The sequence below is a fragment of the Apaloderma vittatum genome, unplaced genomic scaffold, assembly GCF_000703405.1.
Source record: "Apaloderma vittatum isolate BGI_N311 unplaced genomic scaffold, ASM70340v1 scaffold43718, whole genome shotgun sequence".
Classification (NCBI taxonomy): domain Eukaryota; kingdom Metazoa; phylum Chordata; class Aves; order Trogoniformes; family Trogonidae; genus Apaloderma; species Apaloderma vittatum.
The window spans coordinates 2,743-29,427 of record NW_009733245.1 but is presented as its reverse complement, the minus strand read 5'-3'; the positions used below and the strand labels follow the sequence as shown (position 1 = coordinate 29,427).

The 26,685-nt window shown below is 43.0% G+C and overlaps 1 protein-coding gene across 1 annotated transcript; it reads left to right on the top strand.

Moving 5' to 3' along the window:
* The first annotated feature begins 1,396 nt into the window (after positions 1-1,396).
* On the top strand, positions 1,397-23,818 carry CHD1L (chromodomain helicase DNA binding protein 1-like). The gene is made up of 21 exons (XM_009875784.1): positions 1,397-1,443; positions 3,570-3,684; positions 5,390-5,421; positions 7,507-7,588; positions 8,841-9,003; positions 9,377-9,532; positions 10,747-10,839; positions 11,304-11,400; positions 12,805-12,878; positions 13,958-14,068; positions 15,627-15,741; positions 16,167-16,320; positions 17,399-17,564; positions 18,872-19,017; positions 19,388-19,551; positions 20,283-20,491; positions 21,411-21,509; positions 22,252-22,322; positions 22,578-22,692; positions 22,930-23,038; positions 23,740-23,818. Exons 1-21 carry the CDS (start codon positions 1,397-1,399, stop codon positions 23,780-23,782), a joined length of 2,361 nt encoding a protein of 786 aa, XP_009874086.1. The 3' UTR covers positions 23,783-23,818.
* Positions 23,819-26,685: the final 2,867 nt, after the last annotated feature.

The window sequence follows — 26,685 nt, the reverse complement described above, 5'->3', positions numbered from 1 at the left end:
AGGCAGCTCCGGGTCAACAGGCCCCGACGCTGGTGGGGCCGCGAAGCGGGTCGATGTTGGGCGTGAATGCTTTAAAACTGCCTAAAAGGTAGAAAAACGATAAAATGGAAGCGCCTGGGCCGGCCAGCCTGCTTGTTTTCTCCGAGCTGTGGGAGTGCCCGTGTTTCAGCCCCTTGTGCCGGTCAAGGTTCCACTTTCCTGCAGGCTGGGGAGTTACTTCATATGCAGCAATCTCACACTGCCTTACTGCCGATACACAGCGCCCAAGGCCACGTACAAAGGTAGATCCTGAGAACTGCTTGGCTTACCTTGTAATTGTTGGGGTTTTTTTTTGATATATTGTGCCCCACGAAAGGGACTGCAATGGTGGTAGAGGCTACAGCAACCTACGTTTGCGGTCTGCCCTAGCTTAAGTGCGGGAAAGCTGGAAAACATCTTGTTGAGATGTTATTATTATGTTACAAGGTTTTCGGTAGTCCAAAGTGTGTCATTCGATGCAGTACTTAGATATTTAAAAAGCCGCCAGAGCTAAATATCAACTCTCTTTTAGGAATACAAAGTAGCAGCTTAATTATCAGATTAGGTTCCTTTTACAGGCCTTTACAGTAACTCAGGGCATTTCTGTGTGTGCAATTTCTTGAATAGGGTTTTATTTAATGCCAGTGTCTTTACTCTCAAGCAGTGTAATCCAGCTTCTGTTGAAAACTGTCCAGTTCTGGGCCCCTCAGCTCAAGAGAGACAGGGAACTGCTTGAGAGGGTCCAGCGCAGAGCCACAGAGATGATGAAGGGAGTGGAACATCTCCCTTATGAGGAAAGGCTGAAGGAGCTGGGTCTCTTCAGCTTGGAGAAGAGGAGGCTGAGGGGTGACCTCATAAATGTTTATAAACCTGTAAAGGGCGAGTGTCAGGAGGACGGTGTCAGGCTCTTTTCAGCGACGTCCAGTGGCGGGACAAGGGGCAATGGACACAAGCTGGAACATAGGAGGTTGTACAAAAATATTAGAAAAGACTTTTTCACTGTGAGGGTGACAGAGCACTGGCACAGGCTGCCCAGGGAGGTTGATGGAGTCTCCTTCTCTGGAGTTATTCAAAACCCACCTGAATATGTTCCTGTGGGACCTACTGTAGGTGATCCGTCTCTGGCCGGGGGGCTGGACTAGATGATCTTTTGAGGTCTCTTCCAACCCCTGACACTCCATGATTCTGTGAACTGTTATGCTTCTCCCTGGCCTGTTCTGGGCGGGACCTGTTTATGGCAGCTTCAGGGTGTAAATATGTATACAGTGTATTGGATGACTTTGTAAATGTAACAAATTGCTTTTATTCCCAGGCATTAAGCTGCGTCCCTATCAAATAGAAGGTGTAAATTGGCTCGTGCAATGCTACGAAGTCCAGCATGGCTGTATCCTGGGCGATGAGATGGGTCTTGGGAAGACTTGTCAGGTGTGTGTTTCGCCTTCTTCATCTGGAAGATGATCTTTGACACTACTTTTTTTTTTTTTAGCCCTGTATTTCTGCAGAATGAAAAAGAGAAAGCACCCTGATGACTGGTCAGTTAAGCAGCCTCATCCTGAAGTCCATACTGAAAAGAGAGAGCTCATTGTTTCTCATTCTTTAATTGCCTAAAAGAACTGTTAAGTCCTGAGTAACACTCTGGGAAAGTTACAAGATTTTGTAAGAAGATGAGTGGTCATTTTATACAGATGTGTTAATGCGTAATTCACAGTGTGCAGAGCTGAAGGCACAGCACACAGAGAGCAGAAAAAGGATGATGTCGTTTTGATGCACCTGCAGCAAGATGAATTTTGAGTTTGTCAACACGTGGATTAAAAATTGCAGGTGTAAATTTTTCAGAGCTTTTTTGATGGTGAGGAGAGAGTATATTTTCCAGTGGGTTTCAGATTTGCTAGAAAATGACTGTGCTTTGGTTCAGTTGGTGCTTTTCAGTGGGTCTTAAATTACAAACTGGTCGTTTTAGAAACTGATGTATGGTAGATCTTTTTTGTGACTGTGGGAGAAAGATCTTTGGACTCCAGATACTGAGGTCACGTTTTGAGTTCTAAACTTTTTTTTCACAGATGGCGGATCTCATTTGATATTCTCTTAGCTTTGTTTTTTCTTGGAAAACCTGTGGGAACGAGCTACGGAGCTCAACTAGGAGACAGTTTATGTAGATTGAGGCTATTGGGTTGAACCTTATCCTTGTTATTAAAAAAAAAAAATTTCCTTGTCTTCCAGACCATTTCTCTACTTCTTTATTTGACAAAAAAGATAACGAACAAAGAGAGATTTCTGATACTTTGTCCTCTGTCTATTCTGAGCAACTGGAAGGAGGAACTGGAGAGGTAAGTACCAACAGTTGTCTAGCTCATCATATTCTTGCGTAGCAAGTTACAAAGATCCTCTTCAGATGCTCAGTCCAACAGTTTATTTCCTTTCAAAAGGAAAAAAAAGTAAGAAGGGAAGCTACTAAACCAACGAATCAAAGGAAGCTATGCAGTTAATGCGTAGTCTTTACAGTGCTGTGGTATGCATGAATTCATCCAACTTGCAGTATTGGCTGACTTTCAGTCCAAATGCCCCCACTAGCTCCTTGCTTTTTATCAATTCCTAACCCTCCACGCTCAGCCTCTCTTAGGCAAAATCTGCTGAAGACAGCCAGGATTCCTTATGATGAAAGGTAAGACCCTAGTTGCATGCTCACGTACGCATGCAAAATACGTGACATCTGTGCATGCAACCCATCTTCACTGGGATGCAGGGGCTGTGCTGATGGAACATTTGCTGTGCCCAGAACGTGTATGTTTTGTAAGCTGGAGCCCGAAGATTCCTTTCAAGAGGAAGGGCAGAAAGTTAGAGATTAGAACAGAAGTCTGTCTGTATGGCTGTCGTGCGATGCTGTCTCTTGACATCTGAAGCCATCCAGGTTACATTCTGAAGTGACCTGGCCTGATTGGGATAGACTTGTGTTTGGAATAGTGCATCCCTTCATAGATTAGCAGGGAACAGCTGTCCAGGAGGAACATTAGGCAAGTATCAGTGGTGGGATTAACTGAGGAAGAATTTTATGGTCCCAACTCTCCCTCCGCGGAACGGATTTTATCTCCTTTATTGACTAAGAGGATAGATTTTTGAGGCCCTGACTTGGACCTGTTTGCTGCAGATGTTGTTTGCCTTTATTTTAACATGATTTAGGCCAATTCTTTGGTCCCAACTGGGCAAACTGTATTTGTTCACCTGCTTCTTATGAGCTTTTCCACTTCAGATGGGCTTTGAGTCTAGTTTTCAATCATCTGCCTTGGACTTTGAGATCTAGGAGAGTGCAGTTTATTTGGGACTTGTCCAAGCCAGAACCAGCGTCTGAGGGGCCAACCTGAAATGCAAATTAATCAGGAAGGGCTTAGATTCCAACAGCTGAGATCCAGCCACATCATATCCTGGGAGGGTGGGATGTTTGGGTAGGAGATAATTCTGCGGTAGCTCTCTTTGATAGTGGGATCCAGGGTCATAAACACATGAAAGACTTAGCTTGGTTGGCTGTTCTTGTTCTGTCTTTGTCTTGAGAACAGGTTTGCTCCTGGTTTTTCTGTTGTGACCTACGTGGGCAGCAAGGAAGAGCGACCCAAACTGCAGCAGAACCTGAAAGAGCAATCTCACTTCCATGCGCTCTTAACAACATATGAGGTACGTGATGTCTGTTGCTTGGAAGGAGGGCTCACATTTTTCCTCACCTTTTCCATTGCTCTGTAGCACCCAGCTCACACCTTGTCCTCTGTGCTCATCTCTGGCCTTCCGCAGTGACTTTCTACTCTTGAACCCTTTTCGCCCACTTATCTAAGCTTCTGCATTTTTGTGTCCCTAAGACAATATACTGTTACTCCAGCTTTACTGCACAGCTGTGTCACACCTTGAGTAAAGAAAACAGACAAATGTCCGTCCTTAGCTAAGTGGTATCTCCGTTGTCTTTGTATGGTGCCCTTACCGACCTTTAACATTTAGATATACACACGTGTGATGTTTGTTAAAATTCTGCTAATCAGGCAATGCAAGGACACTGAGAAAGGGTTTGCCTTTTTTGTGCCCTCTTCAACATGCCCTGCTCAGACAAAATTCTCATTCCTGGCCTGCAAAATGGTGAGGTTCCTGTTGCAATTGATAGGACTTTGCACTGAAACTGAGCAAAACTCTCCTGTCCTGCTGTAAATGGAGCCAGTCAGAACAGGATTGCTTCCTTGGTGACTGCTTTGGACCTTGCGTGCTCTGGTTCTTAGTTTTCTGGAGTGGGAAAATAAACTTTATTTTTCTCTTTTAGGAGTCAGTCCTGCTCAGGTATTGCTTAATACCAGCACTTTGATTGTATTTTAACAGTCTCTTAGCAAACATACCAACTTGAAACTAAATGAAAAACATGTCTTTTGGCTCCTTTTTATTTTTTTTCCCATCTGATCTCCCATTCCCTTCACCCTTTTGCTTTCCCTCTCTCCAAGTATTTTACAGTCTCTTCCCACTGGGAGCTGTGTGACCTGTGGTAACCACTGGGAACTTGAATCTTTTTCCATGTTGCAAAGTGGGAGTGGGTAGCAGCAATAATCCTTGTCCCGAATGTGGTGAATGGAGATGCTCATACTGAAGCAAGTCCAAGATGGTGATGAACTATATCAAGATATTCTTTAGTGTTAGATAGGATAAGATATCCATAGCTAGGATTTTTCTTGACTCTGTTGCTTTTATTGATGAAGCCTTGTGTTTTATTAAGAATTTCTCTTGGGCAGCCCAATTTCTCTTCCTGTGAATCTGAAGTTGGGCAAGCAATGTCTACACTTATGCTAGTATCAGGTCATTGTAATAGCTTAGATTAATCCACTGAAGCAAATGTTTGGTTAGAGTGAAAAAGACAGTGATATTGAAGGTGCATGGTGTTTCTTAGTGAATGAGAAAGATATGAAAAACCTTGGAGAGGTGAAGCGCATTTATGGTATGTGTAAATTTCCATTAATTCTCTGAGGTTCTGCTGCTGGTGTTTTCCTAGGCAAGTGTTAAAATGTAGGATCCTAACAGCTTGTGGTTACAAGAGCTGTCATGTTGGGGGGCCGGTTAGCTCAGTCAATTGAGCGTGGTGATAACAACGCTAAGGTCAGTCCCCATGTGTTGCCTGATCTAGTCAAGAGGTGGCGTCCCTGGCGGCAGGGAGGCTGGATTAAAATGATCTCTAAGGTCCCTTCCAGCTTAGACCATTCTGTGATTCTGTGTTACTTTCCTTTGGTTATGAGTGGCTTCCTTCTGCTCTCCTGCATTCCATCACGGCTTGCAAGTAGAAAAAACATGTTCTGTTTCTTAACTGGTGTGTTGGCCTAAGGCATAAGTCATGATTTATTTCTTTTCATTGCAGATTTGTCTGAAAGATGCAGCATTTCTAAAACTGTGAGTCTGGTTTTCATTTTTTTCAAATTTAATTCTGCATGTCTGTCCGTGATTCCTTAAGTGTATGTTTGTATATGCGTGAGATCCCATGCTTGCTTCGCAAGAGCCAAGAATGTTCTTTGCTTGCGATTAGAGCTTCGCCTCTACCAACTTTCAGTGAAGAATCTGATGTTAACATCAGGTAAGATGCATGTGAATTTCCCCCAAGGCTGGTTTTCAAGCCAGCTATCTCAAAATAGTATGATACCTAGTGGTTTATAGCAGTACACTAAATATCAGTCCAGAAGACTGATATTTAGAACAGAACCGACCTTCAAAATCTTCTGCTCATAAAGGAGTTAGGTGCAAAATTTGCTGAAATTGGCCTGCATTATGCTATGGTGTTCATGGGTTAATACTGTATCCTGAAGTTTATTTGCCTCCTGCCACTAGTTGTAACCATGAAGGCTTTATGGAGCATTATGCTTTCTAGAGAGACTGATTATACAGTTGAATTGCAGCCTGGAGGAAATATTGTCATGGATTGTCACGATTTTACAGAAGCCTACACTTGAAACGGGGAGAAATTTTCATATTTTCCAGTAATAGCGCCAATGCCTTCCAGTAGTGGTAAGTGTGTGACAGATGCTGAGGACAGACAGGTGTCATGAACGGCTCAGGAACTGTGTAGGAGCAGAAAACCAGTGTGCCCCCACTGTCACAATTTTGGATCTCCCAGAGCTAGTCAGGCCTGCTATGGGTGCCCTGTTATCCTTCAGCAAAGCACCTGCCCTCAGCCACTGGTGGAAAGAGGAGGCTGTGCTGGATGCACACATTCTGGCAGAAGCCAGGTCTTAAGAAATGGAGCCATGGCTGTACTCTTCTTACAATTTTTTTATCCTGTCTTGCACTGCTGTGTATGATGCTGCTTATTTTGCAGCCTAGCCCTGGCATTTAGTACCCAGGGAGAGCAAGTAGCTAGCTGTAGTATCTCAGAAATGTCAGCTCCAGTGCCATTTCTTCCTTCTGAGGCTAGCACATCACCTCAAAGCCATGTCACTCAAGGGTTGTTTTATTTTTACACCCTAGTATTCCCTCTGAAAAAAGTAGCCGCTAATTTGTACTATGTCTTGTGTAGGAGCACTTGGAACCCTTTGTAAAAGTGGGTCAGTTGTCAGATGTCTCACTACCACTGCTGTAGTGGTGTAAAACAAGCAATGTAACAATGCAAAGAGCAAAAGCCCTGCTCTAGCATCACATGGAGAGATTCACTTACTGAGTCTCTAGAATGAGCATAATGATATTTCACTGTGCTGGCAATGGAGAACCTCTTTTAAATAGCAAAGAAGGAAATTAAGGGGCACAGAAGAGGTGTGAGGAAGCATATAGGTGCCTGTGATTCCAGCCCTTGGGAAGTGAAGTGTGTGGATAGGAGAAGCTGAGGGGTCATGGTTTCCTTCACCTGTTTACTATCAGCCAGACTTGACTATATGGGATGTGGAAATTGAAATCGTAGTGATAAGCAGGCACAAACACTGAAGGCTGAGAAGATCTAAAGTTCATATGAAGCCTAGTTTGTGTTAAACTCACTAGGTCCCCAGTGATTCTGCAGCCTGCTTGATGAGATACTGCACAGAGCCAAGTCAAGCTCAGAACAAGGTGAAGCTCCTGTCTTGGGTGATTTGCAAAAAGCTTGTAATCACTCTGCCACCGCTACCTGATCATAGTTGTTGGGTTTTTGCACAGGTGCAAGGGCCTAGTTTCACATCTCTTTTGTTCCAGATTGTATACCTTGAATGTTTGACTAACTTGTGCTTATGTCTTTTTCCTCATAGAAATGGGGGTGGAGAGAGGAGCAACAAATTCAAATGAATTTACGTAGTTTTGATTTCAAAAAAACTTAAACCAAGCTATAGTTAAGAAGCTGTGTGAGCTCTTGAAAACCAGTACTTGTGAATTCCTCCCACCCTGCTTGTGAAGTTTGCCTGTGTTTCATGGGACAGAGCCATCTCCAGTTCAGCCAAGCAGAGCGACCACTTATTTCAGTCTTTTTGTACTGACAGAAATTAATTGTCTGCCCCTAACTGGAGATACTGTTTTTTTCAGCTTTAACTGGGCTGCCTTGGTTGTAGATGAAGCTCACAGACTGAAAAATCAAAGTTCTCTGCTTCACAGGACGCTTTCCGAGGTAAAATAACTCATCATCCATCTACAGCCTTTTTTCTCCTCAGCCTGGCATACCAATTCTGTGTTCCTCTGAGTATTTGTTGGGCTCTGAGCCACAACCAGTTGCCATCAGAGTTGGTGGACAGATTCCCATACTGAGCGAAAGACAGATAAAGGCCTAGCTTGTTGGCTTTGCGTGGAGCAGTATTTGGAGCTTATCTCTCATTCTGACTCATGTTTGGGCTTGACATGTTGGAGCAATTTGAGAGACTGAAAAATCTAAAGCAGCTAGATAATAGTGCTGAACCACAGCAGTGCTGCTGAAATGGTAGGAATCTGGCTGACCTAAGAAAATGTGAGGCTCTCTCCAGCTCTGGGAGGGTGAAGGAACCCTTGCCTAGTTCATGGGACCTCAAGTCATGAACTGTTAATTTCCATTGTCCCATTTAATGGAACGACCTTTTTGAACTGAAATTAGCAGAATTGCTCCAGCTTCCCAAGCACCCTGCCAAAGTACGATGAATGCATTGAATGGAGGCTACGCTTCTTGTCAGGGCAGTGAAACATGGGCATTAGGTCTGTGCTGGCATCAGCAGCAATGATCTGCAGTACTGTGAAAAATAGCTTTATTTATTAAATTCCTGAAAATCTTATGTCTTTTGAACATATTGTCAATGATGCTGACATGAGTAGTGATGTAGTCACAAAGGAAGAGGCGTAATTTACCTTAGCTCTTCTTCTAACATATTTTCTGTTGCCAAACTTGAGAGAATACTTGTATTTTTTCAAAGGTAACTATATTCCCTGAGACTCTTTACCAGGATTACTGTAAGCAGCTTGGACTGGATAATGTTGCCATGTTTGCCAGTTAGGCAGCAAATAGAAATAGAACACAATATTCTGCAGTTTCATTTCATTGTCCTGTTCCAACAGAATTTTCCAGTCATCTCTCATTACCTAACACTGAGTATGTAGTACTGGACCGTAGAGATCTGAGAATTTTAATGGTGTTGGTTTTGCACTTTGTTCTTAATTTTGCTTACACTGTCTTCCTTGCATTGGTGTCCTCCTAGTCAGTTTGGTGGAGCTGTTTGTCTGTCACACCAAACCTTATGCTGGATGCTTCTGTCAGTCATTTGCAGCGTTCTGTGGACAGTTCTGTGCAACCTGTTGTATTTCAGTTAAGCTTAGGAGTGATGTGGGTGTACGTGAGATAACTTTTCAATTCCAGGTATTTTCTCCTAATACTTTTAGTTTGTTGCTTGTTCTTTCAGTTCTCTGTAGGCTTCAGCTTGCTACTCACAGGCACTCCGATCCAGAACAGCCTCCAGGAACTGTACTCCTTACTCAGCCTTATTGAGCCTGACCTCTTCCCAAGGGAACAAGTGAAAGAGTTTGTTGAGTATTACCAAGCAGTCGAAAAGGAGAGTGAGCCAGGTCAGTAATAAGCAATGTTGTACTCGAATCAGAACCAGCTGTTATCTTGACTAGGATGCAAACGTATTGTGTCCCCTTTATTTGCCTTTTTTTAAATGCTGACTAGCTTTAAAACAAAACTTCTAAAAGTAATGATCACTTAATGTAGCTTTTACATGTTTAAGGTATGCGGCTGTGTTTTCATAGAATCGTAAAGTAGCTTGAGTTGGAAGGTTTGGGTTTCTCTATTTGTAAAATTGGGCTTGAGTCATTTCCCTGATAGATGTAAAGTTCCTTATACCTTTATTTTGAAATTATAGTTGTGAAGGTGTTGTATAAATTCCTTACATTTAATGCAGTAATCTCCTCTGTTTTTTTCCCTGACTCTGCATAGCCAAAGAATTACACAATCTTCTGCAGCCATTTTTGCTTCGAAGAGTCAAGTCGGAGGTGGCTGCAGAGCTACCAAAGAAGGTAGAAGTAGTTCTGTACCATGGAATGTCAGCTCTGCAAAGGAAGTACTACAAGGCCATTTTGACGAAAGATCTAGGTAACTGAGGGGTTTGAAACCTATCAGCTAATTTTAAAAACAAAATTAATTCCATTTTTAAGTCTGTGCTCTATTTTAATGGAGGAGAAGATACTTTGGCCTGCAGAATGTGCATAGAATGAACATGCCAAGTTCAGTGTTTTGGGCTGTTTGATTCGTACTTTTAGCTTGTGATAAAATAAGAACATGAATCTAAAAATACTATTCTAGAGCTGAGTTTTTGCAGAGCTAGGGAGGGTCAGCTTCAGGATTCTGCTTTGGGCCAGCCTGTAATTAAAAGTATTTAACACCAGCTAAGCTTGCTCCTATCCCATGTTTTTGTGTTCAGACAAAAGGGTAGTACAGGAAATTTTGAATCTGTGGATCACTACAAATTTTCCTATAGTAGTACAGGTATAGTAAATTTAAACCTACTGGATGCAGGTATGAGTTTCTTGGGAAAACACAGGGCCATGTAGACAATGCAGCCACAGACTCTTACCATAATAGCTCACTCCTTGTCACTTCACATATGACCTAACTGTAACATGGCACCCTGAGGTATGAGAGAGAAAGCATTTGCTTCTCTCTCAATTCCTTCTCTTCCATGTATGCATACGCCATCACACGGCTTTCCAGTGCTTATGTGTTGTAGAGAAAGTAAAACTAGGGGAACAGAGACCCCTTTGTTGTTCTAGGGGTAATGCCTGGTGCATCGAGGAGCCACTGGCACTCTGCATGCACAGCCCCGGGGAGCTGAACCTCCTTCTTCTAAAGTCCACATATGTGCACATATTTATCCTCACAAAAATGCCTGGTTGGCCAGTAGATCTTGATTCTGCTGTATTACTTTGTTGTTGTTGTTATTGGAAAATTCAAATGAACTTCACCAAGTTTCTCTCACTGTTTTTGATGATTTCTGGGTCTATAATTCACTCTTAGAAAAAGGACAGTGACCCTTTCCAGGGAGTCCAGAAAGCTCAGGGAGTTTGACAGAGCTGAGCAGTTTTCATCAGAGTCTTTTTCTAAAGGCTTGTCCACAAAATGCGAGGGAAATTTTGCTTGGTCCGTGAAAACAGATGTGTTAATCCTGAGATGGTAATCCAAATGCAGATGTGATATGCAGAGAGAGAAACACTTTGGAGCAGCTCCTGGTGCCCAGACATTCGCAGTCACACCCGCTGGTGGAGCATGGGCTTACCTTCTCAGATCCTTTTCTGTGCTCTTTGTTCCAGATGCATTTACAAATGAAACAGGAAGGAAGGTTACACTTCAGAATGTCTTAATTCAGCTTCGGAAGTGCGTTGCCCACCCATACCTTTTCAATGGTAAGAAAACACTCCTCTCTCTTGACACAGAAAGAAGAAAGTTTCTTGATTTACACAGTGGTTTTCTATTTTTGCTTGGCAGTGTAATGCTTAGAAGCAGCGAGTAATAAACAGTGTTGTACTTGAATCAGAACCAGCTGTGTATTTGTGACCGGTTCCAACGTATGACAGTTAATCAGTGATGAGAAATGAGGAAGGGGACTGTGTGAAGTCCAAGTTTCTTACTGCATCTCTCTGCTTATTTTCTCATTGATGCATCTGGTGTCACGCAAACAAAGAAATGACGATGCTTTTGTGAAAACTTCTGAGGGTGTTTTTAGAGACAGAGAAGGACCATCGCTTTCTAAGTAAGCATCGTGGAGGTTTTCTTGGCAGTGGTTAGCAGTGTAGGAACACTGAGGTTGATAACTGAGTTGTTACTTGCATAGTGTTAGATCTGCTTCTGAAACTCCTTTCTCTTCCAGGTGTTGAGCCAGAACCTTTTGAGATTGGGAACCATATTGTTGAAGCCAGTGGCAAGCTGTTTTTGTTGGATAAACTTCTTTCATTCTTGTATGCTGGGTATGTCCTACTGGGGTGAGGAAGGTAGGGTGGGGCTGACAGAGGGGGAGAAGAGGTAAACTGGGAAGTCAAACTACCTTATTTAGCCAGAGATAGAGCAGTTATTCATCACAATGTAAGCACTACCCTGTTTATTGCATGTTACTGACTACCTGAAAGAAGTCATTTCAGTATAAGGAGCAGCATCAGAGATGGTAGAGGAACCTCAGGGATTTCATCGCTTCCTTCTAAGCATTTTTAAAAAACATTTCACTAACTCTTTCACATGTTCTTCACGTGCCTTATTTGGGGACCATCTGATGTGGTATTTGGTATACCTAGTTTGATGGTGGGTTTCCTGAAAGAAGCTTCCAAGGCGTCAGCCGAGTTCCTTTGTGCTACAATGCCTATATTAGCCCGAGAGGCAGAACGCATAGCAAATGTGGAAAAAAAAAATAATTTGACTGGACCTAAACCCATGAATAAGGTGAAATTTCAACTTCAGGGATGACATTGGGAACTCCTGGTGATTTAAGAACCTGGAACCCAAAGATTTTGGGTATTTACCTGCAGCTTTCAGACAGGAGGCAAGTTAAACTGCCGTTGGTGTGCTTATGCAGTCTGCGAAGCAGTGCCTCCCACATGACACAGTTCTACTTTCCTTCTTAACTGGGCTGCAATTTCTCTTTAACTGCTTCCAAAGGCCAGAGCTTCACCAGACCTCGGGAAGTTCTGATGTGGTTGTGGAGGCCTTTGTCCTTCTGCTGTATAGCACCTTGTGAGTGCGTGCCTCTCCCTTGAATGTCTTTGCCAGCCCTGTACAAATTCTGGAGTTGAAAATGCCTGTGTTGTGCTCTGTAGTGAAATCTGATTTAAAGAGCAGACCACTGAGGCCTAAAGTTGAGAGAGAGAAAAGTTGATTTCTCGCTTATGCATGATGGTGGGCAGAGTTTGATCTTTGAGGGTCATTTGCTGGAGAAGGAAGTGCTCTACAGTTGCAGAGATATGGATACCAGATTTTCCCAGAATTTAAGAAGCTTTGTAGGATGAGATTTGAGAGCAGTCTGGTGTGGCAGGTCAATGTGGTGAGGAAGACCTCATGACATTAGGTTGAAGCTGAGGATCCTTTGGATCCTCACCAGACTGCATCCAGCCAGCAGCAGAGCTGTGCCAGACCCTTGTTATTTCTCTGTGACTCTAGACAAGGCAACCGGTGATGGCAGATGGTGCTGACTGGTTGCATCTGGATGTGGGCCTGAAAATGTGATGAGAGAATGGGCTGTGACTCTGTGAGGTTTAGCGTACAGAGGTGATGAGGCCTTGCTGTGTAACAGTGACTGGTTAAGCTGTTGTGATGCCTCTACCACTCTGTGAAAGGCTGTCACAGCATGTTGAGACTCATGGTGTCTCACGTTCTTCTTCCAGTGGCCACCGTGTCTTGCTCTTTTCTCAGATGACTCAGCTGCTTGATATCCTGCAAGACTACATGGACTATAGAGGTATGTTCTGCAGCAGAGGGCTTATCCTAAAGATCTCTGCCATATATTGTTCCTGTGATTATAATTGATCTGCCTGGCACGGAGAGGCGACTGTGATGAGGATTTCTTGCGTCTTAGTAGATAGAAACCACATTCTTGCAGTGGAGCTGTGCGTTGGAGGGTCCCGAGTTCAGCTCTTTCCATTTTACCACCTGCCTGAAATGAGCTGACACTTAAATGTTCTTCAAAGCAGTTTCAGCTTTGATTCCTTGACAAAATGGGGCTAACAGGTGACAGGGTGGCAATGTTTTGTTCTATACCTGTGTTCAGTTATGTACCTGAGTCCTGAAGGAATTGCACCGAAGGCAATAGGCTTACTCTAGATTTAGTTTGTCCAGCAGAAAATGCAAATTGGACCACATCCATACCAGGAAATTAATTCTTGATTTAAACAGTTGTTGACAGTGGGGCCCCAGCATGTCTGCCAGGGCAGGTTGAATCAGACCGTTTTTGGCAAGGTTGTCAAAGTGTTCTTGGGACATTTTCTTTTGTTTCAATCCACATGGCTCCATGCCTGCTTAGGATTTCCCATGAAAGAGGCTTTTGTTTGGTGTTTATGGCTTTGGACAACTAATAATGCAGGAGAAAGCCAAATGTAGGGCCATATTCCATACCACTTGCTCACAGGAAAGCACACATTGAAGGCTGCGGGAGTTTGCAGGAGGATGCAATGATTGTTGGCCTCTTTTGTGGGGCCAACAGCCAGCACAGCATAGCCTGAAATATGACTGTGCACTAACGGTCTTTCACTTTGGCTCTGAATTTTTCTGTCTCGTCTCCAAGCAGTAAATGAAATGCTAAGAGTCTCTGCTTCAGATTCAGCTAAACAGATTGACTGCTGACAGTCATTCTGGAGGTCAGGGTCACTAATTCAGTTTAACTGGGAAAGGATGAAGGAGTCAAAGACAATAAAATGAGAATCAGGGCAGGAGGATCTGTCATAAAGAGGTTCAGGACAGCAGTGAAACAGTGAAGAATGAGGTAAGAGGGTGAAAGCATAGACTGAATTTCAGAAACATACATGTTGCTTGTTTGAAAAGGCTACAGCTATGAGCGGCTGGATGGTTCTGTTCGGGGTGAAGAAAGGCACCTTGCCATTAAGAACTTTGGTCAACAGCCCATCTTTATCTTCCTGCTTAGCACCAGAGCAGGTAAGTAAGGAAAGGAGAGTCAGATAACCCATCTTGCTTCTGCACTCTTCTTTTGCTCTCTCAGGCCAGGTTTCAGAGAGTTCTGAATCCTGCAGAGCCTGTTCTTGTGGGGAGTTTTCAAGGGAGGCATGCTGAACTTGTGTCTCTCAGCTAGGACATCTGGTTTCTGTGCTTTCCTTTCAGCAGCTAATGCCAAGACACTTTTCATATTGCAGCCACTTCAAGTTACTTTTTTTATTACAAGCCCCATAATGCCTGTCCCTGTGCCAGGTTGAGCTTAAGGAATCTCACTAGCATCTTATTTCTGCAAGGCCCAGACTTGAGGTGGGAACAAACTTCCTTTAAGTAAGCTGGAGGAATTGCTTCTTGAGTTTCCTGAACATGGACATGCTCTCTAACTGGCAGACAGACTCAGATGAGAACCTTTTACTGCCCTGAGACTGCAAAGAGCCCCATGGGACTGCTATCTGCATTTCTTTACCCTCTTGGCTCCTCAGGCAGATCTCTGTCTTCTGCACAGTTTCAAACCTCCCTGCCTCTCTATTCAGGCAAGTGCAGAGGCAGCCTTGTCTGCAGAAGAGGGATCCACACTACTTCATCTCAAGCATCAAACCCAAATTGAGTTGTCCTTTGGGATCCCGGTTAGCCTTTCCTGGATGAGCCTGGCTCCAGCGACGCTGCAGCGCGCTGAGGGGAGCACATAGAGAGACCAGAAGCACCTAGTGCTAGGTTGTAGGAGTAAGCATGTCTCTCACCACAGTGCCTGAACAATCCCTGCCCATATCGGCCAGGCTTTGAGCTGTTTTTTACTGCACGTTGCATTGTCTGGCTAAAACATCTTGTATTCAGCCTGAGGTGGGTGTGCTCACAGTATTTCCATCATGGACAGAGATTTTTCAGGTGCATAACTGGCTCCACTTGCAGGGATGTTCCAGTTGCTGTGAAGAGGTGCATGGCTTGACCTGGAAGAAATGTAAGGCAGCAGGCTCCCCACCTCTTTAACCACAATGTGTAGTGACAGTAGTGGGTATTAAAAAATATATGTAATTAACTGTGGTGGTTTTTTTCTTTTCATTCTATGAAAGCCCAATCCCTAACCTCAGAAACGTTAAGTCATATAAATACCTAGGCTCTGGTTGTTGTTTAGCTGGGCCTGATTTTTCTCCACTGTTTCAGCAGTGTGTTTACCTGTTACTCCTGTGCTGCGGCCAAGCCGTGACTTGGGCAACCCCTTGTAGACTCAGTGGCGCCAGTGTTTGCTGGGTGGAAGAATACGTCCATGTCCATCAGTCGCGACAAACTTTTGCACTGGTTCCCTTGCACCCTGTCTTTTTTGACTATGTCACACAGTGCAGCTTGGTTTTGGGCTGTTGCAGAAAGCTGGAAATGGAAGACTTACCTATCTTTTTAGATCCTTATGAGACGTAGAGTTAAAAGATGGATTGAAAATTAGATGTGGTTGATCAGATCTGACAAAACCTTGCATAGCAGAAATTCTCCAACTTCTCCGTTATTTTCTATTGGTGACATATTTTGTGACCTTCTCCTTTGTTTGTAGGTGGAGTTGGCATGAACCTGACAGCAGCAGATACAGTTATTTTTACCGATAGTGATTTTAACCCACAAAATGACTTGCAAGCTATAGCACGAGCTCACCGGATTGGGCAACACAAGTGAGAAATGTTACTACTTCTGGTTTGGTTTGACTCATGGTCTTCCAGTATTGTTTTCCCTATCCATAGGAGGATTAAAGGACAATAGATTGAAGATCAAAGAAGGAGAGCAGAGAGGATTTTATGTCTTTGCTTTTCTGTTGCAGCCTCATGCAGTCTTGCCCATTGTCTAGGGTGGGAGTGTTGTAGATTTGGAGGAGGAGAGGGAATCTGGAAGTTTGCTTGCACTTTTACAGTCACCATTTCTCCTGTGTCAAGCAATTATATCAGCATTAGATTACTGCTGATTGTTTTTCTTGACGTTGTTCTTGCTTTTTATTTCCCTACCAAAGGGAGTGTGTGAGGGAACAGTACTCAATGCAAGGAAAGAGCTTTAGTGTGCCTCAAAAAAGGAGAATAATAAGAATTTTCTTAAACTTTTCAAGGCCTGTAAAAATCATCCGCTTGATTGGGCGAGATACAGTTGAAGAAATAATCTACCGAAGAGCTGCCTCTAAGCTCCGGCTGACAAATGCCATTGTAGAAGGGGGGCAGTTTGCTCTGGGAGTGCCCAAGCCTCAGGGAGCAGCAGACTTACAGGTAAAATAGAGCTTTATCCTTAATTTGACTCCAGTAACATCTTTAGAAATGGCCCAGAGCGGTTTTTTGTATTTATGTCTGATATGAACCTAGCCAGACACTTTGTGTTTTAGGGGAGGCATAGATTGACGTGACTGCTTGTGCATGTCTTAGGAACCAAAATGACATCCCAGGTCCAGACAAGATCTGGTATTTGGAGACAGTTTTTACAATTTTTCAAGCACATCCATTGTTGAAAAAGGGTGTGTTCTCTTGGAGAAGAGGGGAAGGCAGAACCTCTCCTTTACTTGTTTATTTTTAATTATAACAGGGCTAAAGTGGAAGCTGACTCATTGTTTCTAGAACCTATCTGTCTCTGGTGCTTTTCTTTCACAAACAGAGCTGCTAATAAGTATTAGTCAGCTTTTGGTTGCTAGTCTGAAGCTCAGTAAACCTTCTGTTGACCTCTTGGCAAAAATAGCGACTCAGGAGTGATTTATAAATCTGACCTGAAAGCTGAAGTTTGTGCTGAGAACTTGGGCTGAAAACCTCAAGCAAAATGACATTTAGGGGAATATATCCCCTGCGTGCAACTAAACCTAGGAGAGGTTTGGAATTAGTATATCTTCTCCCCTGCTGCCTCCCTCCCTGTCCCATCAAGACATATCTCCACAATTACAGTTTCCATGGGGGAAGTGGAACTGAGCCCATACGAAATTCCATGCTGATATTTTTCTCCCCCTGGATTTTTGTGGTATTTCAACTATTGTTGAAAGGAGTTGGGGGCAAAACCAAGCCTGGGCTTTCTGCTATGAACGCAGTCACTACAATGTTGTTTTGTCATTTAGCCCCGGAGAAAAATGACCCGTTCAAGTCTGGGTGAGTTATGTTTAAGGGAGATATGTTGTAGGGGCCTGTCCCATCAAGTGTTGGGAGAACTAAGCATGTTATAGCATAAGTATTTTAACAGGTAGCATTAAGCATTAGATTTCTTCACTCATATGCTCTTTTCGTTTAAGCCCGAGAAGCTCAAGACACTGAGATTAGGAAATATTTCTATGAAATATTAATACTGAGCTCCCTTCTCTCTTTGTTAAAGCTGAGTGAAATCCTGAAATTTGGCTTGGATAAATTGCTCTCCTCTGAGGGGAGTACGATACAGGATGTAGAGCTAGAAAACGTCCTTGGAGAGACAAAAGGAGGGAAGTGGGTAACAGATATTGTGCTGCCACGTGAAGAAGAAAGAGAAGAGGAGGATACAGAGAGTAAGTTAAGAATCTAAATGCCTGTGAAATACATGACACTTGGGTGCTGGTAGAGAAGGCTTCCCAGGTAGGGATGACAACAAGAAGAAAAGTGGACTTGTAATTAAGTGAGTGACTTGGATTTTGTTTGTGGCCTACCCACAAACATTATTTCTGAGCCTTTATTGGTCTTTTTCTTCTTTTTGTGTCCTTATTTGCCTGTTTGTAAAATAATGGTAACAATACTTGCTCAATTTTGGTGGCTGGGGGGCCAGATTTCTTCATGTGCTTCAAAGATTTTTGAGACCTCAGATGAAAGGGGAAATATCCAAATTGCAGGTGCTGTTTTTCTTATAGAGAACTATTAAGATAAATCTGCAGTTTTAGAGATGCAAGAGTAACTTAAGGAAAGGCTCTATAGAAAGTGTTTTGTAATTATGTCCAAACAAAAGATTTTTCACGATGAAAATCACAGGTTAAAATGACCTTAAAAAATACCAAAATGTGAAATAAGAAGATAAGAAATGTGGGGTCATGGAGTCCAAACAACTAGAAGTACTGTCTTCAGTACTCTACTGTGCAGTCCAGGTGTCACACAATCACAACTACTTTTCCACAGCCCCATAGTATATGGGAATAAATTCTGAGGGTACTTTCCCTCTTCTGGTGTCATGGTGAGAAAGGCTGATTTTCTGTTTTGAGTACACAGTAGCACTTAAATACAGATCTGTGACTAAGGCCGAAATATGGCCCTGCAGGTTAGGTATTGTCTGTCCTGCAGCAGTTGCTGGCAACCGGTAATTATTTGCTGAGACTTAGCAAAGTGTGGTATTTTTCTTTTGGTAGCTTAAAGAGGAGCAGTGGTACCATGCTGTGTAATAGCTATTGGGAAAACAGCGCACCCAGTGAGTAGTAGCTTTGGATTGCCAGAGTTCTGTATTTTTATTTGGTTTGGGAGCTCAAAAGACAAAGTTTGCTGTAATGAGATAGCACAGTTAAATGAATTTGCTACTGGCAGAGGTGGAATGAGCAAAGAGAACAGTGATGGAGCCACAATTTAAAGTAGTTAATTGACTGAAATAGGAAAAAAGACTTTTTTGCCAGTATAAATTACTTAAATTGAAAGCTTTTGCCTGAGGAAGCAAATCTTGACTGTGTTGTTTCTACATAATGCTGACACTGGTCATACAAAAAAAATGAGAGCGAACGTCTTTTTCTGCTGAGGGTAGAAGTGTTACAGAGAAGCCAAATTCCTTCAGATGTTACTGTACACTTTAGATGTTAGTGGCTTTCAGTTCCTTTTTATACTTCTTAATTATTTTTTAAAGATCACATGTATGTGTATGAAGGCAAAGATTATTCCAAAGAACCCAGCAGAGAAGACAAAAGAGCATTTGATCAGCTATTGGATCTTCAGAAAGCCTTAACCGAAGAGACGAGTAAGGAAGGGAGAGCTCTCCGGAACAAAGCAAACGTAAGACAAAAGACATGACAAGACACATGATGTTCTTTCATTTGCTTGTGGAAAGGAAGCTGACAGTTTTCTCTCTTTACCCACAGCCTGCAGAAGGTCTGTTAAAAGATTTAGAGGTCTCTTGTGAATTTGGCTCTTGAATCTGAGCACTTGACAATTCAGCAATTCTGACAACAGATCAGTGATACAATGCGCAGGGCATTCATATCAATTTAGTTCACAAGACCATGTATTGTGTGGCAATTGGGATCTGACAACTATGACCTGTGGGCAAGTAGACAAATGGGAAAGGAGTGTAGGTTAAGGTGGTCACCAGACACGGCTCTAAGATAAGTATGTTGATTCCATAATACTTCTTTTCTCTCTCCAGGCTCTTCTCACAGGCCTCCGGGAACAGTCAACCAGGAGGAAGCACTTGTTGAGTGCAGAGGAGCTGGAAGCTAGGAGGAAGAAGCTCCAAGAAGCAGCAGCAAAGAGAGCAAGGCTCATGGAGGAAAAGAAGAAAGCAAAAGCAGAGGCAGAACACAAGAAAAAGTATGGTTTGTACTGCATCTGCTACTTGTAGCTGACATCTGTTACACTACACTCTAGAAACATCTGTCTGAGTGATGAAAACAGGTTGTGCTCTGTATCCACTTGGGCAGGTGGGGCTGGGGATGAGGGATGGAGAACATGATAAAATGGGTGCAGGCCACCCTCATTAGGTTAGGGGGTTAGCTTCATGCATCAGGATTTTTCTCTGTGTGTGCTCAAACTACATAATGTAGGGATCTGAAGGTGGAAAAATGGCTTAAACCCCTAGCAGGGCTTCTGTTCCTCTGAATACACTGCCTGGCTTCCTATCTAACTTAATTCATAGAACATGGCCTGAATAAGAACCCCACATCTGAATGTGAACTTCTGGAGGAAGCTTTCTGAAATGTCACAGTTGGTCCCTATGGACTGGTGGGACACCTATGACTCTCTGTCATATGTCCTAACTTTCTCCTCATTGCTTCCTGGATGTTCTTCCTTTTCACCACTCTACTTGCCCTTTGTCATATGCTCACTTTTTCCATACCTGTAACTGGGTTATCACAGTTATGTGGCTCTTAATATCACAGATAACTGTGGTAAAGTTGGTTCTGGTCTAAAATAGGGGAGAGGGTGAACAGAGGGAAGAGGAAATGCGGGTCTGGGTCTCATGTATTTCATTGCAGTGATTTAAAACAAGGTGTGTGCCCCTCACCTTTGATGTTCATTGAACATCTCTTGTTTTGTTTCAGGATGGCCTGGTGGGAGGAAAATCATTACACATCTACCTGCCTTCCTTCAGAGGACAGTGACTCTGAGGAAGAGTTTGAGGAAGATGAGGCTGGGCTGAATGTGAATTTAGATTATGAAGATGCAGACATGAACTGTATCAAGTATGTCATGGGAGATGTCACCCACCCCAAAGCTGAAGAGGAGGATGCCATCATTGTCCACTGCCTAGGTGGGACTTACAGCAACAGGAATGTTGTCAGGGGAAGTGGACACGGGGGCCAAATTGACCCTACTCACTCGATAGTTTCTAATTTCCTTCCAGACTGAAACAATTCAGATTTGAGTGGGATTTAATCTTGAACAATGCAGAGTCAACGCAGCCTCTAGTTCACCTTGTATAACCCACACAAGTACCAGCAAGGTGTACATGGGTCATTTCATTCCCTCTCTGGATTTATGGGTGAACTTCTTGAAAGGTGCCTGTATGGCTTGAAATTTTGTCTGTACCCAACTGAGAGCAGAACCTCTCTCTTGATGCTCGTCTGTCAACACTGACAGCACAGAGGCTCTAAGCTAGTCTCCTAATTTAAGGACCTCTATTAGGACATTGAAGCTGACAGAGAGAAATCCAGATTACAGGGTTCCTCCTGAATCAGTGTTGGAGCTGCTTTGTGACCAGGCCTATAGCAGAATATTACAGTCTGCTTCGGCTTAGGTTGAACTCAGCACAGAAACTCATGTTTAATGTGGAAATACCAAATAAAAGTAAAACCCTGTGAATAACAAACATTTAGCTGGTGGAAGCCCAACACACCAGTTGGGGAACATACTGAGCACATGCTCTGTGTGTGAGGGTTCCAACAGGTTTGTGTGCTCGCTGCCATGTTTTGAGCATCGTCAGTGAGCAGTAAGAAGGAATTCTTCCTGCACAGCTTTTCAGGGAATTGTGACAAGTTTGTTTTTCTCAAAGGCTGAAGTTGTTCTTCTAGGATAGTCCCTTGAATACTGGCTGACTTCAGGTCATGTGTGGCTCTTGTATCTGTTTTTGATAATCATTCATAGCATTTGTACAGAGTAAGTCCTTTTCCACCAGGGATGATCTTCAACCTCATTTTCTGAAAGGAGTCTAACTTGTCGTTTCATTCTAGATGACTCCGGCCGCTGGGGAAGGGGTGGTTTATTTACAGCTCTGGAAGCTCGCTCTGATCAGCCAAGGAAAATATATGAGATGGCAGGAAAGATGAAAGGTAAGAGATAAAAACAGGACCTTAGGCCAAGATACTTGAAAGAGCTTAAATCATGCTGATTTTGCAGGAGTGAGGTGCCTGGATACCTCGGTATTCATGTTTTTCCCTGTTTCTCTAGATAGATTCCCAGCTCTGAAAGTAGTAATACAGCAAGTGCTTTGACTTATTTGGAGTGTGAGAGCTGCTTTGCATAGGGGATGGTCATTCTGATCCATGCTGCAAGTCATTAAGAAAAAAGGAGAAAAAACACCTGAACTTGTTCATTATTCACAGGCTGGTTTTCACTACATAAGACAGAGTATTGCATCTTCTGTCAAAGTGCTTTTAAGAAGGATAAAAGCCACCTCAGGCAGTACTCAGTTGAGCTTTTGGTTCCCTCCAAGCACTAATCTCCTGAGCATGTTTTTGCAGTTTTGAGCTACCTGCAGGTGGTGAGGAATGCACATTTTGCTGTAAGCTGGACCTGTTTTTTCTAATTTCCTAGGAAGTGCTTTTTTCTCATGTGTCTTTCTTTCTATTTGTAGTGTTTAAGTGGTATGTCTGTGTGTCTTAGGGGGTGCAGGGATGTGGGGGTATAATGTCTTGCTTCTCTGGGCAAGGAGTCTGACTCTGCTGAAACCATCATGAGGGGATAAAGAAAGCCAAGGAGAATAATACAAAATGTGACAGTGAAATCACTGCTGCACTGCCTGTTGACTCTTCAAGACTGATTTTTTTTGTTCTACTCTTGTTTTCTGGACAGACCTGGAATTAGGAGGAACCCTATTATTCCCCATCGATGGTAAAAAATCCAGGAAAAAAGGACAAGACTTGGTGAGAAAGCTCCTTTTTTGTTGCTCTGTCCATGTGGTTTTGAAGCTGTGTGACATGAACAGTATATCTTTTTCCCAATCATAATGGCACTGAATATTGGACATGACTAAGTTGCAGTTAAACATTAGAAAAAAGGAGATTTTTTTGTCTTGTTTATTAAAGCTAATAGTAATGCAGTTTTCCAGCAGCTATGGTTGTGTTTCTTAGCGTTGTATGTATACTCCGTTTTAATTTTTTTCTGTGTTTTCTCCTTAGTTGGCTTTGATTATAGCTCAGCACCGGGATCGATCCAACAACTTATCTGGCATAAAGCTGTCTGCTTTGGAAAAGGGCCTGAAGAAGATTTATTTAGCAGCCAAGAAAAGGAACGGTAAGTGTTTGTGCAGTGTAACAGTGAATCCTTACATGTGTGATTGCGCCTGAAGATGATGACCAATTTCCACCTCTCCTGTACTGTTTTTTCTGAAGTGAATAGATCTCCATGGCAGATATGTTGTTTTCAGAATATTTCTTCTGTTCTTGTTGGGTAGCTTGAAGTCCTTTCCTGGATTGCTTTTTGTATTGGTGTCTTTTCCTAAAGAGCATGCATTCTCTGTTCCCTCCTCAGCAACAGTGCATCTTCCACGTATTGGGTATGCAACAAAAGGTTTCAACTGGTATGGTACTGAGCGGCTCATCCGAAAATACTTGGCAACACGGGGTATCCCCACTCTTATGTATCCTTTTGGATTGTGTCTTGCTTTGTTCGCAATCTAATACTGAAATGACCCCCTAAATATCTTGGTGGATGCAAAGCAAGGAAGCAAGATAAGGCAGATGCCACAGTCCAGCTAAAAACTAGGTTTCTTTGACTTTGCTGTTATCCAAGTACTCGTTCCACAGTGAGGGCTTAGCATTTTAAGTGGTAATGACAGATCAGTGTGATTCAGTATGCATGTCAGAATTTGCTAGAATTACATGCTAGTCTTCAGCTGACAGCCATCAGCTTAACTGCATTTTCCTTGTCTGGCGGGGGAGATGACTGGAATTTCAGAAGAAAGGAAGTGACTCAAAGTAGCAGAAGTGAGAATGTGGAAAAAAGCCCATTACAATGTTCCAAGCAAGTGATAACCTGCTTCCTTGGCTGAATATGGTGGAGTTGGGGTGTGTTGGGACAGGCTCTTACAACAAAACAGCTCATTGCTTTCGCTTTCCAGGAAAGGAAATGGAGGTTTACAGGGAGGCTGTGTTTTGTCACTTCTTTAGGAAGACACACATTTGCTGTACTGCCACCGTCAGCAATTCTGTGCAGATGAAAACCTGAAGCCAAGACAGTAGTGTTCAGAGCATTCAGATTCCTTCCTTGGCAAATCTCCTGTGGGTATGTTGTCTGCCATTCCTTGACACTTGACAGCATTTCCTTGACACTTCTTACTAGATACTACTTCCCTAGGAATAAAGGCTCTTCCTCTACTTCATAACCATATCCATCTTCAGTGACAGTCTCCAAGTCATGAAGATGCAGTAATTTCATCAAGGAACTTGCACAAAAAGCAAAGGATCTTTTCAACATTGTGCAGACAATCTGTATGCATCCACATCAGAAACATGGCTTATGCACGCATTATTCGCCCCTGCATCTCTCTGCCTTTATTAGTCAGAACGTTTACGTGTTTTCGGTAGCTCTGGAGAGGAATGAGACTGCTTCAGAGTTCAAAGAGTCTTTGGATAAGGATGTTGGCTCAGTCCTGCATCTGTTTTAGAGATGGAAAATTAAACTTTCACTGATTCCCTGTTATCCCTTACGTTAAGTTATTGCTAGGGCATGGAATTGCGGTATTGTTTGACTGTATTTCCCTGCCTCGCCCCCCTTTTGCATTTTATCCTTTGTCTCTCTGTACCTTTTTTCATTCAGCTTTTTACTTTACTACATTACCTGTGAATCTGTGTACATGCCCACACAGATATCTCGGTGGAAAGGAAGCTGTCTGCATTAACAACACCACAGGACAGCCACACAGCACAAACTGTTCCAGTTCTCCAAAAGCCCATTTGACTTGCATTTGTTCAAATATAAAATTTAGCCACACAGCCACGTGCTTACAACTGAGAAAAATCCTGACTGGCATTCTGGGCAAAGGTGTGCAAAGCTGCCAAAATTTGAAACTGGCTTTATAAATTACGCCTTTGCTTCTCCCACAGCTGCTTTTCGTTACACAGTTCTTTGTTGCAGCTGTTGGGCAAAACCAGTTCCTTGCTACTGTCCAGAAAGCTGTGTGAAAGTTCTATCACCCTTTGATTCACTTTAGGAAATCTTAATGCAGAATTTTTGATGTTGGATTTACTCTGTTGCAACAGAACTTTAGAGGTTTTTGCATTGTTGGCACTGTTTGCTTTAGCATGTTTTTTAGGATTTTTTTTAAGTACATGCAGGCAATAGTAGCTCTCCTAAGAAGTGTTTTTACTAGAGATACTGTGAGGTGCCAAACTTAATTCAATTTAATGTTCAGCTTCCAGTGGGAAATACCCCACAAATATGTCTTTAAATATCTAACTGCTAACAAGACATCTTTACACTGCCTCTGTAGCACCATCTGGTTAATAATTTCAGTCCTGATTCTGACGTGGCTCATCATGCTGACTGGTGTGCTCCACACTAGAAGAAGCCTTCCTGAGTTAGATATTCTGTCATTCACTCAGCTCTTCCAGAAAACCCCAAGTGATTCCTTATCTCCTTTGACCCTGCTGAAGCTTTAGTAATCTAGTGCTGCAGAGCACCTCTGTGAGCAAGACCTTTCTTGCAGCCGCTCGCAGGAACAGCCTCTGTGTATTTGGCAAAGGGCTCGCAGGATCAGAGCCTGACTCTGAAGATTTTCTGGGGTGAAGGGGTGGTGAGGAGTAGTTGTACGTCGCCTGGTTTGCTTTGCCATGCTGACTGGGGCTCTTCCAGCAGGCCGGCTGGTGGCACCGTTAATCAGCTGCAGCAGCACACGTTGCTCTTCAGCCTCTTTTCAGAGAGCAGGCCAGTGCTGTCCAGCCTGGAAAAATGCTCCTTCTTGGCCAGAATTAAAACACTAGTTATGCTTTTCTTTTTGCCAGCTTGATTGAACACGTAATTTCAGTCTGCAGACTCAAGGCTCTGTTCCTCTACCTGTTTGTTTCCTATATATTTATTGCCCTGCTTTTAAAAGGTTTTATTCCCAAGTGTTCCAGTGTGTGCAGCTTCGTGCTTCACATACACACCTGTGCCCAAATCCCAGCCCACCTACAGGTTCTCTGGCTACCATGTGTCGACAGGATTTGTCTTCTGGCTGAGTCCCCCAGAACAGATTAAAGTAGTGCATCCACCACCACTATGGCCAAGTATTCCTCTTTAATACGTCGTCCTTGTTTTCTTTTTCCCTCTGTGGTCCTTTTGGTCTGTGCAGCTGAAACCTACTTTATTTTTTTTTCCTTCGAGTTTACTTAGGAAATGCTTCTGGAGTGTTTTGGTTTGGTTCTTTTACATTTTTAAAACAATATTCTTTAAATCTGCTGAACCCAAAGACAAGTCCTGCCTTTGTCTGCTTTGAAATGGAAGTGAGATTTCAACTGAATCCTGAACTGGGTTTTTCAGAATCTCAGCCAAGTGAAGTTTTTCTAGTGTTTGCTGCCCACCACCATTTCTCTTTATTTGGGCAGAAATCATGTATTTTGGATAATTAATTCCATAATGGGCACGGTAGCTTTTATGCAAGTTGCTGTTCAAAATAAATGTGTCATGCTGTTTCTTCAGCTGTGCAGTGCTACGCATTTTCCCTTTCTAAATAGCAACCACTCCAAAAGGGAAGGAAGGTGTTCTTTTGTAGTCATGTCCCTCTGGCCTCTTTCTTCCTCTCAGCAAGATTTTCTGCAGCGTAAGAGCTGAAATGTGGCTCCTTGTGCTTATCCGTCATTGCACGTTCACTCAAACTTTAGATGCCTGCTGCTAGATTGAGGTCAGCGGCACAGAGCGAGATCATGCACCGTTCAGATCGGCTATACAAGCAGTTTCTTCAGACAGGACCCATGAAGTCGCAGTGAAAAACTTTCCACCCCATGCTGGAGGCTCCAGCTGCTGCCGTGTAAGAGCGGGCAGTAATTCAGGATGACATTTATACTTGTGCTGGCTCAGCTCGTGCTTGTTTCTTACTTGACAAAGCACTGCCTCTGATTCTCCAGGCACTCTGCAGACAAATTCTGTTCTTTGTGAGGAATCTCTATGGCCTGTAATGTAAGAAAATGTAAGAATGATCTTTTTATCCTACTCAGGAAACAGTAAAAAAACCACTAAAAAAAGGAGAAGCCAGTCAGGTTTTGTCACTGAATTTTGTCACAGACAAAAATTATCTGGTTATGGCACCGT